The sequence below is a fragment of the Plectropomus leopardus genome, chromosome 6 (assembly GCF_008729295.1).
Source record: "Plectropomus leopardus isolate mb chromosome 6, YSFRI_Pleo_2.0, whole genome shotgun sequence".
Taxonomy (NCBI): Eukaryota; Metazoa; Chordata; class Actinopteri; order Perciformes; family Serranidae; genus Plectropomus; species Plectropomus leopardus.
Window position 1 is genome coordinate 6,046,264 of NC_056468.1, and position 14,713 is coordinate 6,060,976.

At 40.2% G+C, this 14,713-nt stretch overlaps 1 protein-coding gene across 2 annotated transcripts in view; it reads left to right on the forward strand.

Moving 5' to 3' along the window:
* The window catches only part of gcn1 (GCN1 activator of EIF2AK4), a 32,902-nt gene that overhangs the window by 8,978 nt on the left and 9,211 nt on the right, over positions 1–14,713 (forward strand). For both annotated transcript variants that reach the window (XM_042487630.1, XM_042487631.1), the window contains exons 20-43: positions 381–559; positions 665–758; positions 845–958; positions 1,055–1,253; positions 1,341–1,493; positions 2,694–2,875; positions 3,185–3,265; positions 3,468–3,611; positions 4,454–4,578; positions 5,091–5,280; positions 5,367–5,437; positions 6,197–6,362; positions 6,480–6,674; positions 7,598–7,844; positions 8,145–8,266; positions 9,074–9,188; positions 9,572–9,751; positions 10,734–10,954; positions 11,416–11,484; positions 11,570–11,708; positions 11,796–11,992; positions 13,946–14,088; positions 14,176–14,293; positions 14,396–14,611. In XM_042487630.1, the coding sequence (XP_042343564.1) occupies positions 381–559; positions 665–758; positions 845–958; positions 1,055–1,253; positions 1,341–1,493; positions 2,694–2,875; positions 3,185–3,265; positions 3,468–3,611; positions 4,454–4,578; positions 5,091–5,280; positions 5,367–5,437; positions 6,197–6,362; positions 6,480–6,674; positions 7,598–7,844; positions 8,145–8,266; positions 9,074–9,188; positions 9,572–9,751; positions 10,734–10,954; positions 11,416–11,484; positions 11,570–11,708; positions 11,796–11,992; positions 13,946–14,088; positions 14,176–14,293; positions 14,396–14,611 (3,660 nt within the window). The remainder of the gene's footprint in view (positions 1–380; positions 560–664; positions 759–844; positions 959–1,054; positions 1,254–1,340; positions 1,494–2,693; positions 2,876–3,184; positions 3,266–3,467; positions 3,612–4,453; positions 4,579–5,090; positions 5,281–5,366; positions 5,438–6,196; positions 6,363–6,479; positions 6,675–7,597; positions 7,845–8,144; positions 8,267–9,073; positions 9,189–9,571; positions 9,752–10,733; positions 10,955–11,415; positions 11,485–11,569; positions 11,709–11,795; positions 11,993–13,945; positions 14,089–14,175; positions 14,294–14,395; positions 14,612–14,713) is intronic.

The window sequence follows — 14,713 nt, forward strand, 5'->3', positions numbered from 1 at the left end:
AAATAACACGCACCTCTGATGCATTTAAAGATTTATACACACCAGAACACGTAAGTGTACCTGATTCCTGAAGTCGATTTAAGGATAGATGAACAGCAGTATCTTCCCACACATAGAGAAGTAATTTGGCAACACATTTGTAGTGTTGTAATAAAAATCTTTTATTAAAGGTCAAATGTAGATGCTTTTTCTGCTGGCAGTTAACACCATCCCTTTCCATCTGCTACCACCACAAGTATATTTCAGACCTGTGGGAAAGACAACAGCAGTTACACTGTTTTTTTCATTCTGTGCAAAATATCAAGGATATTAGTGTTTGACTTATGCTGATGTGTTTTACATGATACCAGGGTGTTTATTGTCCTAATATCTCCTCTCAGGCGGTGAGGAATGCGGTCGGTGCCCTCTCTGGTCTCTCCCCCACCAAGCTGTTGCCGCGGGTAATCAGCCACGTCACAGAGGGGCTCTCCCGGCCTGCTCTTCATCAGGTCACCAAAGAGGAGTATGCCATCATGCAGACACCCGAGGGAACACTGTATGACAACAGCATCATCCAGAGGTAACACACAGCCTTTCCTCCCACTGTGATCTCAACATCAGTCACCAGAGCCTTCTGATGTTCACTGCGTTTTATTTCTTTCGTCCTCCTCAACACTCGCCACAGTGCCCATAAGGAAAGCACCAAGAAGGTCAACATGAAGAGAGAGAACAAGGCGTACTCATACAAGGAGCAGATCATTGAACTGGAGTTACAGGAGGTAAAGTGCACTTACCTTCATCTGTGTGTGGTTATTTTAGGTGGTGTTAATGTCTGGAGCACATTTTGATCTCTTTTATATTACAGGAGATCAAAAAGAAAAAAGGCATCAAAGATGAATTGCAACTAACCAGCAAGCAGAAGGAAATGATGCAAATACAGATGGAAAAAGAGGCTGGTATTCGCAAGAGACTTCAAGGGGTATGAAACCAAGTCAACAGAATGAATCCTTTAATACTAAGCGCCTGATGTGTGACATTCTTTGTTGATGTGTGATGTGCTTCTCACTGTCACCAGCTGGATGTGGAGTTGCAGAGTGTGGTGGGTCTCCTGGAAGCCACTCTGATAGAGAGACCACCTCAGATCACCTGGGAGCTCCCCAGTGTCCTCCAGGTCCTATTGCCCCTGCTGCAGTCCCCTCTGGCTGCTCCACGCATCCAGCAGGCCTTCTTGGACATCGGAGTGTGCCTCATGCCCAAACACTTTCACCATCTAGGTACACGGCCTGTCTTAGTATTGATTTTTATAGATAAATACAGCCTCAACATGTCGACTCAATGTCACTTTTTTTTTTTACTTCTAGCTGTGCTTGTGGGGCACGTGACCTTACGACTGCTGAAGCCAGAGTGTGATCTGGACAATGCTTGGGAACAGGAGGACCTGGACACAGCAGCCCACCGCACCGTGCTGCTGCTGCACAACCACACTGTCCCGCAAAGAGACACCAAGACTGCCGGTGAGCTCAGTTACAGACACAAGTGAAAGTTCAATTAGTAAACACAGTAAACACCAGAAGTAACTGCATTTTTTAACACACATGCATACTTTTGTTTGGAATTATATGTTTTTTCCTTTTATTCATATATTGTTATTTATTATTTCCAGGGAGGACATGTAAATAAATGGTATAATATTCCCAAAATTATCAAGCCAATATTTCAAATGAAAACTTCCAAGTAAATAATTTAAAGTTTAACAACATCTAAGGTGGATTTATGAATAGGTGGGAGAAAGGAAAGATTAAGATGAAAGACAGCATGAAACTGAAGATTTTCTGAAATTGGCATTTTTTTACTGTGCAGAAGACACACATGATTACGTATGTCAACAATTTTTCAGTTTGCCATTTGGAACCATTTTGAGAAATTGACAACCACTTCTTGGATGGCAACCTATTTTTAACGTATAACAAATAGGGACACCAAACAGAAAACAGTGCCACCCAAATGACATATTTTTAAAATATTTGTTGTATTGGTGATATTTTAATATTGCCGTTATAGTGAGAGAACAGGACAACGCTGTTTTTGATCGTGTGTGTGCTCAGGCATGTGTTTTAGAGACAGTGGCTAATTAAGTTGCTTCTCAGATTTTGTAGAGTAAAAATAAAAGCAAACTGCAAAGAATTTTGTTTCTTTTACTGTAATAAGGCTTTTAAACATTCTTTTATTTTACATTTTCTTGTTGAGAGCACTCACTCTGCAGCAAACTCTGGTGACCGAAACTTCCCCAGAAGCACACTGCACAGCATTCTGACTAGCAAAAAAAAAAAAAAATGCTCAAGTGAAAACAAACTCAACAACATACAAACCTTCAAGCGAGACAAACAATGATGCATACAATGAAACCAAAGACAGCGAAACATAACAATACAAAACAAGACAGGGATACAGCACAGGATGATGGGTGTGGGAAATGTGATCAAAATAAAATAAAAAAAAATCCACAGAGATACAGCAAAAACAAGTCCACAGATGCATAAAGTGGCTTTCAGTGGCAACCATATTATCAGTTTCCACATCCAAAAGCTGCTTTGTCAGTCTGGGAGCCTCTAGTAAAGTTGGTGTTAAGCAGGAAGTGACTAGGATAAGAAATGTGACTGTGCTGGTGTCCTGATTGCTCTCCTGTTTCTTTGTATCAATGTTTTTCCCCTTAGACGTGGCTCCACTGTCTGCTCCTGCTTTCTCCTTCTGCTTCCCTCTCCTCAATGCCATGCTGAGGGAGTCTTCAGGGAGCACAGAGGAGACAGAGACCATGATGACCAGAGCCTTGCAAGTCATTCTCGAACACTCCCAGCTCCGGTCCGCCACAGACAGCGATGACCTTGTTATAGATGAGGTAGGCACAGACATCTCCATTGCATTTTCCTTTTGTCTGTGACCTGTGCAGGACATTGTTGGAAAATCCATTTATGCTTAAAAAAACAAAAAAATAGACAACCAAAGCAACAATGTATCTTTTGTTTTTTTTTGTTTTGTTTTTTGTTTTTGCCATGCACCCTTTTGAACACATTGTTCATCACTAGTACATGGAGTCATTGGTCTGTAAAAAATAAATGACATACCAAATTTGGAAAGCTTTATGTGACAGCACTACCATTTATTTTGTAGATTTATTTACCAACTGTTGTGTGTTTTCTTGTCTTAGAACGGCCCAGAGCTGCTTCCACGTGTCAACATGCTGCTGCTACTGACAAGAGTTATTTCCACAGCCACCCCAAGACTCCAGGTAAACAAGGGATTTTACAGACAGAATTTAAATGCATTTCAAATGCATTGTTGTTGTTCTTATTTGTATATATTTAGACATGTACATGAACTCCTTTGGTTTTTGCAAGCTCTTAAACGTATTCCCTGTTACATTCCTCAATAGCCACATGACAGAGTTGTTGCTTAGAACTGTGATGTGACGTCTGTCACTGTGTTTTCAGGTGTTGGCGTCTCAGTGCCTGACCACGCTGTGTGCCAGTGCTGGAGGTGGAGAGGGCTGCACCGTAGCAGAGCAGCCTGAGATAGACGTCCTGCTCAACGCCCTCCTCTCACCCTGCTTCTCTGTCAGGGATGCTGCCCTCAGGGTGAGCTGGGAATTTGGCATTTGTTGAAGCTGGCCTGTCCCACAGGAAACACAGGGTTCCCACAGATCCTTTAAAAGTCTTGAAAGGCATTGACTTTATTAATTGAAAAGTAAATTAAATGGACTGTAATTTTTCAAAAGCATTAAAAATACTCAGACATGGGAAGTAAGATTTTATTAATCTTTTTTTTCTAATGTTGCAGTGCAAAATCTCAAAATGATTGGCAACTGCTATTTTTTACTTAAATTATTGAATAAATTCCTTTTCTTAAAATCTCCATGATGGGAATTCAAATAGTGGAATTTCACATTCCAACTGAGAAACACAAAATCACCCAGAAAACCGTCCAGAAAGGCCAGATATTTCCTATTTCTATTGGTAAACTAAATACTTTAACGATAATACGATATGTTCATTGTTTTCCATGTATTACTCTCAAAATGATTTTTTTTTTTAACATAGATCATCTAACTTTGTCTTCGCAGAAGTCATATTTAATGCTAAATGAAATTGTCCTACAGTTTTGGTTATTAGAAAATTGGTCTCAAACACAATTCCAAGTTACATTAAAATAGTCTTAAAAAGTCTTAAATCTATGTTGCCTTACGCTGCAGGAACCCTGAAACAAAAAGGGAAAATAACCACATTTTCAGCTGTTTATCCACAGATTAGGCTTTATAAGCCAAAATCATTTTTGTTCATCTAAAAAGACATACAGTTTCTAGATCAATACTACTGTTTACCAGGTTACCACTAAATATGTTAAATGATATTGTATTATAGTCCTTGTATATGTGTATTCCTGTTAGGCATGCTTTAAAAACCCTTCTGTATGTTCTCAGGGCTTGTTGGAGATGGAGTTTGCGCTGCCCACAGACAGCGCAGAGACCAGCGGGCTGAGTTTGCTGCGCAGGCTTTGGGTTGCCAAGTTCGATGTAGAGGAGGAAGGCCGAGCCTTGTCTGAAAAGTGCGTATTATGGGGTTTCTTGCTCCTTTCTTCTACAAGCTGATTGCTCATTCTACAAAAACTCACTGGTTCTTATGTGTCTTTATCTTTCTTTTTAAAAAAAATTTAGCTATGCTGCTGTTCAAATGACATTTTGATTGTTTTATCCTGCATAATCAGTTTTTTCTCCATAAAGGAGAAAAACAAAACAAAACAGAAAATGCTTAAAAAGAGGAAGACACTCAATTTTCTGTTTTTTTTTTTGTGTGTATATAGTTTTGGCATTTTTTGTAGGATGTTATCGGGGGTACAGAACATTGATTTAATGTTCAGTTGTATGTTTTTTTCATCAGATAATGAATAAACTAAGTACCAGGAACAATCCGAATATTTATATACATATTTACACATTTATTTTGTGTGTGATTATGTATTTCTTTATCGGTATGTATTTATTGGCATGTATTTTGAAACATCTTGTTCACGTTAATTAAGCAGTTGAACTAATTTCTTGGCTTGTTCTTCCTGCTCAGACTGTGGGAGTCTCTGGGTCTGGAGTTGGTCCCTGAGCTCTGCTCTCTGCTCATTGGAGATGTCACCCACCACGAGGAGGCCGTCCGCTCTGCCGCAGCAGAAGCTCTGTCGAGCGCCGTATCCCAGTACAGAGACCAGTCTGCTGGAGTGTTGGGCCAGCTCACTGAGCTCTACCACCAGAAACTCTATGTGAGACCCTGCACCACGGCCAAATCACTTTATTAGTGGATGAATTTGAGGTCAGAAACCAAAATAATGTGTTTCTATTTTTACAGAGACCACCTCCTGTGCTTGATGCTCTGGGCAGAGTCATCTCTGAAGCTCCACCTGACCAATGGGAGGCCAGGTAAACCTCAACGTTTTCTTAACAAAGATGAAATATACCAGGATTTTTAACTTTTTTATCTTAAATTTAAAAAAAAGAATGGGTCCCAGGAACACACAATTAACTACCATAATATCTACATTATCCCACTGTCAATGTGTGCAGAAACATTTGAATTAGTTTCATTCATTAGTACAATTGCAGATAATAACATTATCTGTTTTCACTGAAATAAATAAAAATAATTATTTAAAAAGAAGAAAAAGGGTAAAAAAAACCAAGACAGGACTAAGGCAAGACAAATACTACAGTTCAAATCAGCACCCAGACAAAGACAAAAACATAAAGCTAGCAATTAAATAAAAACAGAAAAATATGTAAATATATGTTTACAATGATAAAAGTAACATAAACTATTAAAACATTATATAATGGTTGTCAGTTGGACAACTGCCTGTCACATCAAAATTTTATGTCCCTAAAATACATAGTTAATCATTCAGGAATATCTGGAAAATCCAGCTCTCGTATATGTTTGAAAAAGGGGTCCCACATCGTCCAAAATTTTCTCAGGGAGCCGTTCACCTTGTCATTTTGAGACAGATTATATCGTAACCCACAGCCCAGGCGTTTTGCTTATTAATGTCTTGCTTTAGTGGTTATACATCAGATATTATCAGAAACTCTAATGCTATTGTAACAGTGTACCAGAAACATAACATTTTCCTAACAGGTTGCGTCTTGTGCATTAAACCATTCTGTCACACATGTCTTTGTCAGGGGTGGCATTGCTCTGGCTCTGAACAAGCTGTCCCAGTACCTGGACGAATCTCAGGTCACCCCTCTCTTCCTCTTCTTTGTTCCCGATGCTCTGAACGACCGCCACCCTGAGGTGCGGCGCTGCATGCTGGACGCTGCCCTCTCTGCGCTCAACACACACGGGAAGGTACTGCTCACTTCTTCATTTCACTGCATAAACATACAGATCAGTTCAAACATGTGCTTCGTATATATTGCCATTTACGTCTCGGACTATATCTTATGAGCCCGTTTTATGTAACAGGACAATGTGAGCTCCCTGCTGCCAGTGTTCGAGGAGTTTCTAAAGAACGCCCCCCAGGACGCCAGTTACGACTCCGTCCGTCAGAGTGTGGTCATTCTCATGGGCTCCCTGGCAAAACATCTGGACAAAAACGACCCCAAGGTCAAACCCATCGTGGCCAAGCTCATCACTGCACTCTCTACGCCTTCACAGCAGGTAAACAGATAAAGCTGTCAGAATTAGTGACTTCGCTTCTTAGATAAGAAGAAGAAGACTTAATTTTATGTGATGTTTGTGTTGATGTTTAATTCATTTATTTTAGTCTGTCTTTTAAGTTATCTTTTAATTTGTTCTTTTATTCTGTCTTGATCGCATTTAATTCTGTTATTAGTATTGATATTTCTGTGTTTCCTTCTAATATTTTAATTGGCACGGGTTGTTAGTGCTATTTTTGTTTTGTAATTGTTTCTCTCTTGATTAATTCTACTTTAAATTTTGTCCGGCTTTAGTTCTGCATTATTGTTTGGCTCTTATAGTTATGTTGCCTCTGCCTCCTCCTTCTTGCTTCTGCTTTGCTTTGTTTGTCAAAGGACTTTGTAAACTCTGTTTATAAAGGTGCTATAATAATAAAATTATTTTTACACTCTGAAAATTAACAACAACAAAAACAAACAAAATTAAAAAAAAAAAAACTAGAACATGATGATGATTCCTAGGCTCTGAGAGTCCTCATGAACGTGTTCAGCATTTAAGATAAATAAACAGAAATAAAATTACAGAGTTGAGTTGTCATATTAAAATAAAACAAGGGTATTTCAGAAAAATAGAGATTTTCCACTTCATCCAAATTTCTTCAAATTTAGTTTCCTGAAGCCTAATTGAAAAGGCAAATTCTTTCCATTATAAAAATTTCATAAATGGTATCATACCAGTTAATATTTTTGTTTTTGTTTATTTATTTATTTTTTTTTGTTTTTGTTTTATAAGGAGCTCATCCTGCTGTTTTACTCCCTACCTAACTTGCATTGTTGAGACTGTTCAGTCCCATTTATGTCTTTTTATACAGATCCCACTTTGCGTTGTTACTCCTTGTTCTCAATCCACCACGTTATCTCTTGTGGTTTGTCATTCCTCATCAGGTCCAGGAGTCCGTGGCCAGCTGTTTACCTCCTTTAGTTCCTGCCATCAAGGAGGATGCTGCAGGCATTGTAAGAAACCTGCTGCAGCTGCTGCTGGAGAGTGACAAGTACGCAGAGAGGAAGGGGGCAGCGTACGGACTGGCAGGCCTGGTCAAAGGTCTCGGCATCCTGGCGCTCAAACAGCAGGACATCATGACCACGCTGACCGACGCCATCCAAGACAAGAAGAACTTCAGACGGAGGGAAGGTCAGTGAAGTTCATCCAACCACTTCAGTCAAGTCTATTTTATTTATAAAGGCCATTATCAAAAATCACAGGTTGCCTCAGAAGGCTGTACAGCATATGGTATCCCTCTATCCTTGGGCCCTCACAGCGACTAAGGAAAAACTCCCGCAAAAAAAACCCCTTTAACTGGGAAAAAGCAGAACTGCTTTGTTTATTTAGACCCATGCGTGTCAGACTGTGTGGTCTTTATTGTATGTACCAGATGCAGGTATTCTTTTCAAGAAATCAGAAACCACTGAGCTGCTGTTTGTTTGTGTGCAGGAGCGCTGTTTGCCTTTGAGATGTTGTGTAACATGCTGGGGAAGCTGTTTGAGCCGTATGTGGTCCATGTGCTGCCACACCTCTTGCTTTGCTTTGGAGACGGAAACCAGTATGTCAGAGAGGTGAGCAGGCACGTTTTATCCCTCAGTCTCGTCTTCACAACTGTTTCACTTTCTGCTTGAACACATCTATTATTTTTCATGAATTTATCACCAAAATGTCTTGCTTGACTCTCCTGTCTTCCTGCATATCCACATCAAAGCTCTAACGCTCTTAAACGCTTATTTCCGCCATACTTCTACTGTAGCTATGGTGTCTTTATTTCAAACTGTCGACACACATACAACATACAAAGTATCAGAAAAAAATATCAGAATCAAACACATGCAGATGAAGCAACAAAATTAAAAACAACAGCAACAAATTAAAGAAATTCAAGGTTCATTTTATTGTTATTCTGAACATGTTGACACATGAAAAGAACAAAACTCTTGACTCAGATCCAGCAGCATACGTTAAAATGACCGTGGTACTAAATAACTTAATAAATGAATAACTACAACTATTATTATAATCATCTTTTTGCTCTTGCCCGTTGATGTAAAATGCATCACTTGTGAGTCTGTATGGGAAAATTGCCACAGACACCAAAAAAACAAAACAATGGTACACTGAGAAATACAGTTTCCAGTTTTCAGTAGAGTTTTCCATAATGGCAATAGGCTCAAACTGTGTTGTGTGAGCTTGTTTGGGCTTGAATGTAACATTCTCATTTATGTGTAAAAGTCCCTCACTACAGTTTTAAAAAGTGGCAAGGTTTTAGGATTTAGGAAACTTCAATAATCCCTGTCTTCCGTCACAGAATTTGAGTGTAAAAAATGTGTAGGATCCCTGTTTAAGTTTTTACCCCTTGCCTCCTCTTCCACCAGGCTGCAGATGACTGTGCCAAGGCTGTGATGAGGAACCTGAGCGCCCACGGAGTGAAGCTGGTCCTTCCCTCCCTGCTGGTGGCCCTGGAGGAGGAGTCCTGGAGAACTAAAGCAGGTTGGGGGTGCCTACATGCATGGGATTCCTAGGCATTACTGGATTGTCTTCAGAGGATGGAAAAAAAATTTGGTCATCTCCAGATTTTTGACATATTGGGGGAGTGCTTTAAAGCCCAGGAAGATTATGTCCCAGCATATGTAGTACTGTACACGCCCCATACTAAATTCATATAAACTGTCATGTCGGACATTGGGAATTTAATTTTATTAAGTATAGTTTATAGGTACATCATAAGTGTTAAGTTGATAGCCAGTGTGATTATAGTTGTTTATTACTGGATAATGATTTTTTAATCTTTGTTCTCACACATCAATACGAGGACAGTCACAGTCAAACAGGAGCTTCTTGTGAATCACCCCTCTCCCCCCCTCCTCCTACAGGCTCGGTGGAGTTGCTGGGTGCCATGGCTTTCTGTGCACCCAAGCAGTTGTCCTCCTGCCTGCCCAGCATCGTGCCCAAGCTGACGGAGGTGCTGACTGACTCCCATGTGAAAGTGCAGAAAGCCGGCCAGCAGGCCCTCCGCCAGATCGGCTCTGTCATCCGCAACCCTGAAATCCTCGGTAAGTGACTTTGAGTCATGAGGCAGAACTGCCTCGACAGTATCAGCGGTGGTCTCTGTATCAACCCAAAAAGTTTTTTGAAAATCCACAGAACTTTTACCCCATTTTTGCAGGGCTCAATGTCCATCTGTAATAACTACTAAACTGAATTACAGCATTGTAGTAAAAGAGGAATTCCACCTATTTTTACACATCTAAGTCTCTGTACAGATCTTTCAGCATACGACTACATACTAAAGTATATGTATAAAAAGTTGTTTAAAGACTTTTGTGACTCCAGAGCTGTGTGAAGTTGGTTCTGCTGAAGATCACAAATTTGAAAACTAAATAACAAATCTGATTATGTTGAGAAAGAAATAAATAAGTAAATAAATAAAGAAAGAAAGAAATGGGCTACACACCTGTGTATCCCGCTCTTCATCTCTGTTTGAGGCTGGAGGCTACATTAGCCGCTGCTACCATAACATACCTGAATCTCTGGCTGAACTGTTGGCTGTTGTTGCATTGTGGGTAATGTAGGCACCTGGTTTCAACAGTGACAAAGAAGCCATGGATTTAAAAGGACTATCTCTGACAAACTTGCTAATGAACTCCAGTTATACAGGAGTCACAGACTTTAACGAGATCATCTGTTCAGATCATCTGTTCAGCACAGGAGCGCAGCATTATATAGCAGTGCTACATTTTTTTGAGGCCATAGCAAACAGCTGTTGATTTGCCTCATCAGGGAATCAGAACAACAAAACATCAATTAGGGTTACTGTCATGAGCATTAAATCTGCATTCATTAGAAACATTTGGTAAAATTTGTTTAGTTATTGGTTTGGACAATGCCAGGCATGAATACAAATGATAGTAATTCTATTTTTTTTTAAAAGAGGCTTGCATCCAAACAACAAATACAGTTTTGAGAATTACTTATCTTTTCTACGACTGATGTTTAAACTATTGTTTTACTAATGTCATTTGTCCCCCCGCTCAGCCATCACCCCCATCCTGCTGGACGCTCTCACTGATCCGTCCAGGAGGACACAGACGTGCCTGCAGACGCTGCTGGACACCAAGTTTGTTCACTTCATTGACGCCCCCTCTCTGGCCCTCATCATGCCCATCGTCCAGAGAGCCTTCCAGGATCGCTCGACTGACACTCGAAAGATGGCCGCTCAGATCATCGGCAACATGTACTCCCTCACTGACCAGAAGGTACACACCGAAATATTACAATGAACTGTAAACAAAAGAAACTGTGTATTAGTTCCCACTTCAAACCAGTGGTATTTTGAAGTCTTTGGGTTGTTTGGTTTATGAGTGTGTGATACACTGAAGCAGAAGGCACAGCTTTATATTTTACACACTTTACACACTCAGCATATTGTTCATATTATAATTGAAATATTCACAGATAAGTGCTAATTGTCTTTACTGTATATTTTACATTTCAGCATATATACATGTTTTATTTAAATATTTCAGTATTTACATACTAGTGCTAATTGTTCACTCTTACTGTATTTTTATTTTAGATTTTTATATACTTATGCTGGTACTTATTTCTACTTGTTATAATTCTCTATGCTGACACCAGAGGGACTGTAACGAGCCACAGGTTCCCCCCCGGTAATTAACAAAGTATTTCTGATTCTGATACGTGTTGTTGTTTATAGGATCTGTCACCCTACCTGCCCAGTGTTATTCCTGGACTGAAGGCGTCCCTGTTGGACCCGGTGCCTGAGGTGTGTTGGTGATATAAACAGTAGCACAGTAATATATTTCCTGCATGTTTGAAGATGAAGCTAAAACAGGTCTCCTCCTCTTTAGGTGCGTACAGTCTCAGCCAAAGCCCTGGGTGCCATGGTGAAGGGGATGGGTGAATCGTGCTTTGACGACCTGCTGCCGTGGCTCATGGAGACTCTGGCGTCTGAGCAGAGCTCCGTGGATCGCTCTGGAGCTGCACAGGGTCGGTTCCTCTACTCTCAATCCCAGCATTTTTTCTCATGTGGTCATTAAATGTCTCATTGAATGATTCGTGTGTTGCTGTTTTCAGGTCTGGCTGAAGTGATGGCCGGACTGGGAGTGGAGAAGTTGAACAAGCTGATGCCGGACGTGGTGCAAACAGCCAGCAAGGTGGACATCGCCTCCCATGTCAGAGATGGCTACATCATGATGTTCATCTACCTGCCGCTCACCTTTGGAGACAAGTTTACCCCCTATGTTGGGCCCATCATCCCCTGCATTCTCAAGGTACTGCTATGACCAGAAAGTTGTTTGTTTGTTTTTGCCATAAATCACATTTCCTTGATTTTGAAATTACTACCTCCTGTGAATATTCTAGCCATTTTCTTTAGATTCATTGGATTTCTTTTTATGTGGAGTTTTAATTTTAAAAACAGACCTACAATTAAATTGAATTTCCCAATTTTATTCTTTTATGTGTTCGATTATGTGGTCATATTTTTTAGTAGAAAACGAATTCTTCTGATATCTAATGATGTTGCTCGTTGAGCTGCCCGCAAAGTTTAAAATGAAAAGTTTTCTACACGCGTTCATTTAATCTAAAACTGTATATATTTTTCCACAAAGCTGAGCTAAAAACTGCTGTTTCGAAAACTCAGATCCAGGGTCTGAAATTATAACATTTTTTTCCCTACCTGCCACTGTAGCAGGCAAGGTTTTTACTACTGGTTGATTGGTCACTAGGCAGGGAGGAAGAAAGAAAGAATCCAATAACATGTATTCTCAAATGAGCCATTCTGCATAAAGAGTATGTTTCTTTTTTTTAAAAAAAAAAAGTATATTTTGATGCTAATATTTGTGTACTTTTACTTAACTAAGATTTTGAATGCATATTACTTGTAAATTGTAACAGAGTATTTTACAGTGTGCTATCACACTTTTGCTCAAGTAAAGATTTGAGTACTTCCTCCACTGCTAACCTCCAGTGTTCAAATTACACCATAGCTTTTGGGGATCCCTATTTTTCAGGGGTCAGAGGGTACTGTACACAGGAACGTGCATAAAATACACCGACTTACATTGGGAAGCAAAACACAGGAACTTTACTTGGGTCTTGAGGGGCTGCAGTGTTTATTCATGGATATCTGAAACCTAAACTGTACATTTACTACCACCACATATCTTAACTGCTAAATTCTCCTCTGCACCAACGGCTGTCTGTGCTGAGTGTACCATCACACTCTTTCCTTTTATTGCATGTCAGGCGCTCTCACTACAGCCTGAGCTATTTCTCGAGATGAAATTGACACGAGGTATAATCACTAATTTCATTCCGATTCTTTGGACACTGACACAAAACTTGCAGATACATACAGTGTGCCACGATATGATTTTGATTTGATTCGACTAAGGGGCCTGTGATCAGTATGAAATGATATCTTGTGCCCATTTTACACAGTCAGTTACAGAAGAAGCTGTCATCTCTTCCTTTTATGCTGTTGGCCGGAAAAGATTTAAAAAAAAAATACATGAATGCTGTAAATATGTGTAACTTGTTACGTGTAATAAAGTCTAACTTAAATTGACTCCACTAACAAACATCAAACAGCACATGAGATCAGTTTGCCTGCAGCGCTTTCTGGAAAAAAAACATAATTTTAACCCAAACCAAGATCTTTTTCCAAAAACTCAAGGGCTATCTGCCCTGAAGGCAAACTTCTCCCAACAGCCATTAACAACAAGATCATTTAACTGAAGCATTAAATTTGGCTCAGTGATAACTGTCGAGGTTCATAGAGAAAACTGTTGTTTTTGCTACTCACATAGTATTAGCTTAAACACTTTTACATAGCATAAATTAGCCTAGCAGTCTGTTAAGCTACTCATAGTAACAGAATTCATGTAGTATTTATACTGTTACTCACCATTTGTTTAAATCACTTCATCTCCTTGAATTTCAGCCTGCATGCATGTTTTTCAGCCTTAAAATCGTTAAAGCAGAGCTGCTAATGTTGCTGATCATATCTATGACTCTTTGTAAAGTGTCAATGAAGTTTGAAAAAAGCCTCCTTGTTTCAGTATATAGTCCTCCAAACACACATACAAACAAGCACACACATACTGATAGTACCAGCAGGTATTTGTCCCTGCATAGTGGAACAGATTTTGATGAGAAATACTGGAATCTCAATTCAGGACTCTCAACCTTTGCTGTTCCTGTCTCTCTCTGTGGTCCACCAGGCTCTGGCTGATGAAAATGAATACGTGAGGGACACGGCACTGCGAGCTGGCCAGCGAATCATCAGCATGTATGCAGAGACCGCCATTGCTCTGCTACTTCCTGAGCTGGAGCAGGGCCTGTTTGACGACCTGTGGAGAATCAGGTTGGACTTTAATACACCTCAGCACATCAGTGACAGTAAATGTCGCTCTTACATTGACTGATTGTGATTCTTGCTGTTGGTTTGCAGGTTTAGCTCCGTGCAGCTTCTTGGAGACCTGTTGTTCCACATCTCTGGAGTGACGGGAAAGATGACCACGGAAACCGCCTGCGAGGATGACAACTTTGGAACAGCTGCATCCAATAAAGTATAAATACATTTCTTTTCTACTGTGGTGTTGATCTGTTATTGAAAAGTGTTTATACATTTATGGGTCAAGAGATGCTGACCTTTGACCTCTTCTTTCCAGGCTATCATTGGAGCTCTGGGTGCTGAGCGGCGTAATCGTGTCCTCTCTGGCCTCTACATGGGTCGTTCAGACACTCAGCTGGTGGTTCGACAGGCGTCCCTCCATGTGTGGAAGATCGTGGTGTCCAACACCCCCAGAACTCTCCGAGAGATTCTCCCGACCCTCTTCACGCTCCTGCTGGGCTTCTTGGCTTCCACCTGCCCTGACAAGAGAACGGTATTACCTTTGTAAACACACTCATACACGTTTATCTAATTGTTTATTTCTTCCTGTCATTGCGAAAGTACCTTCTGCTGACGCTGTGTGTCGGTGTGGTTA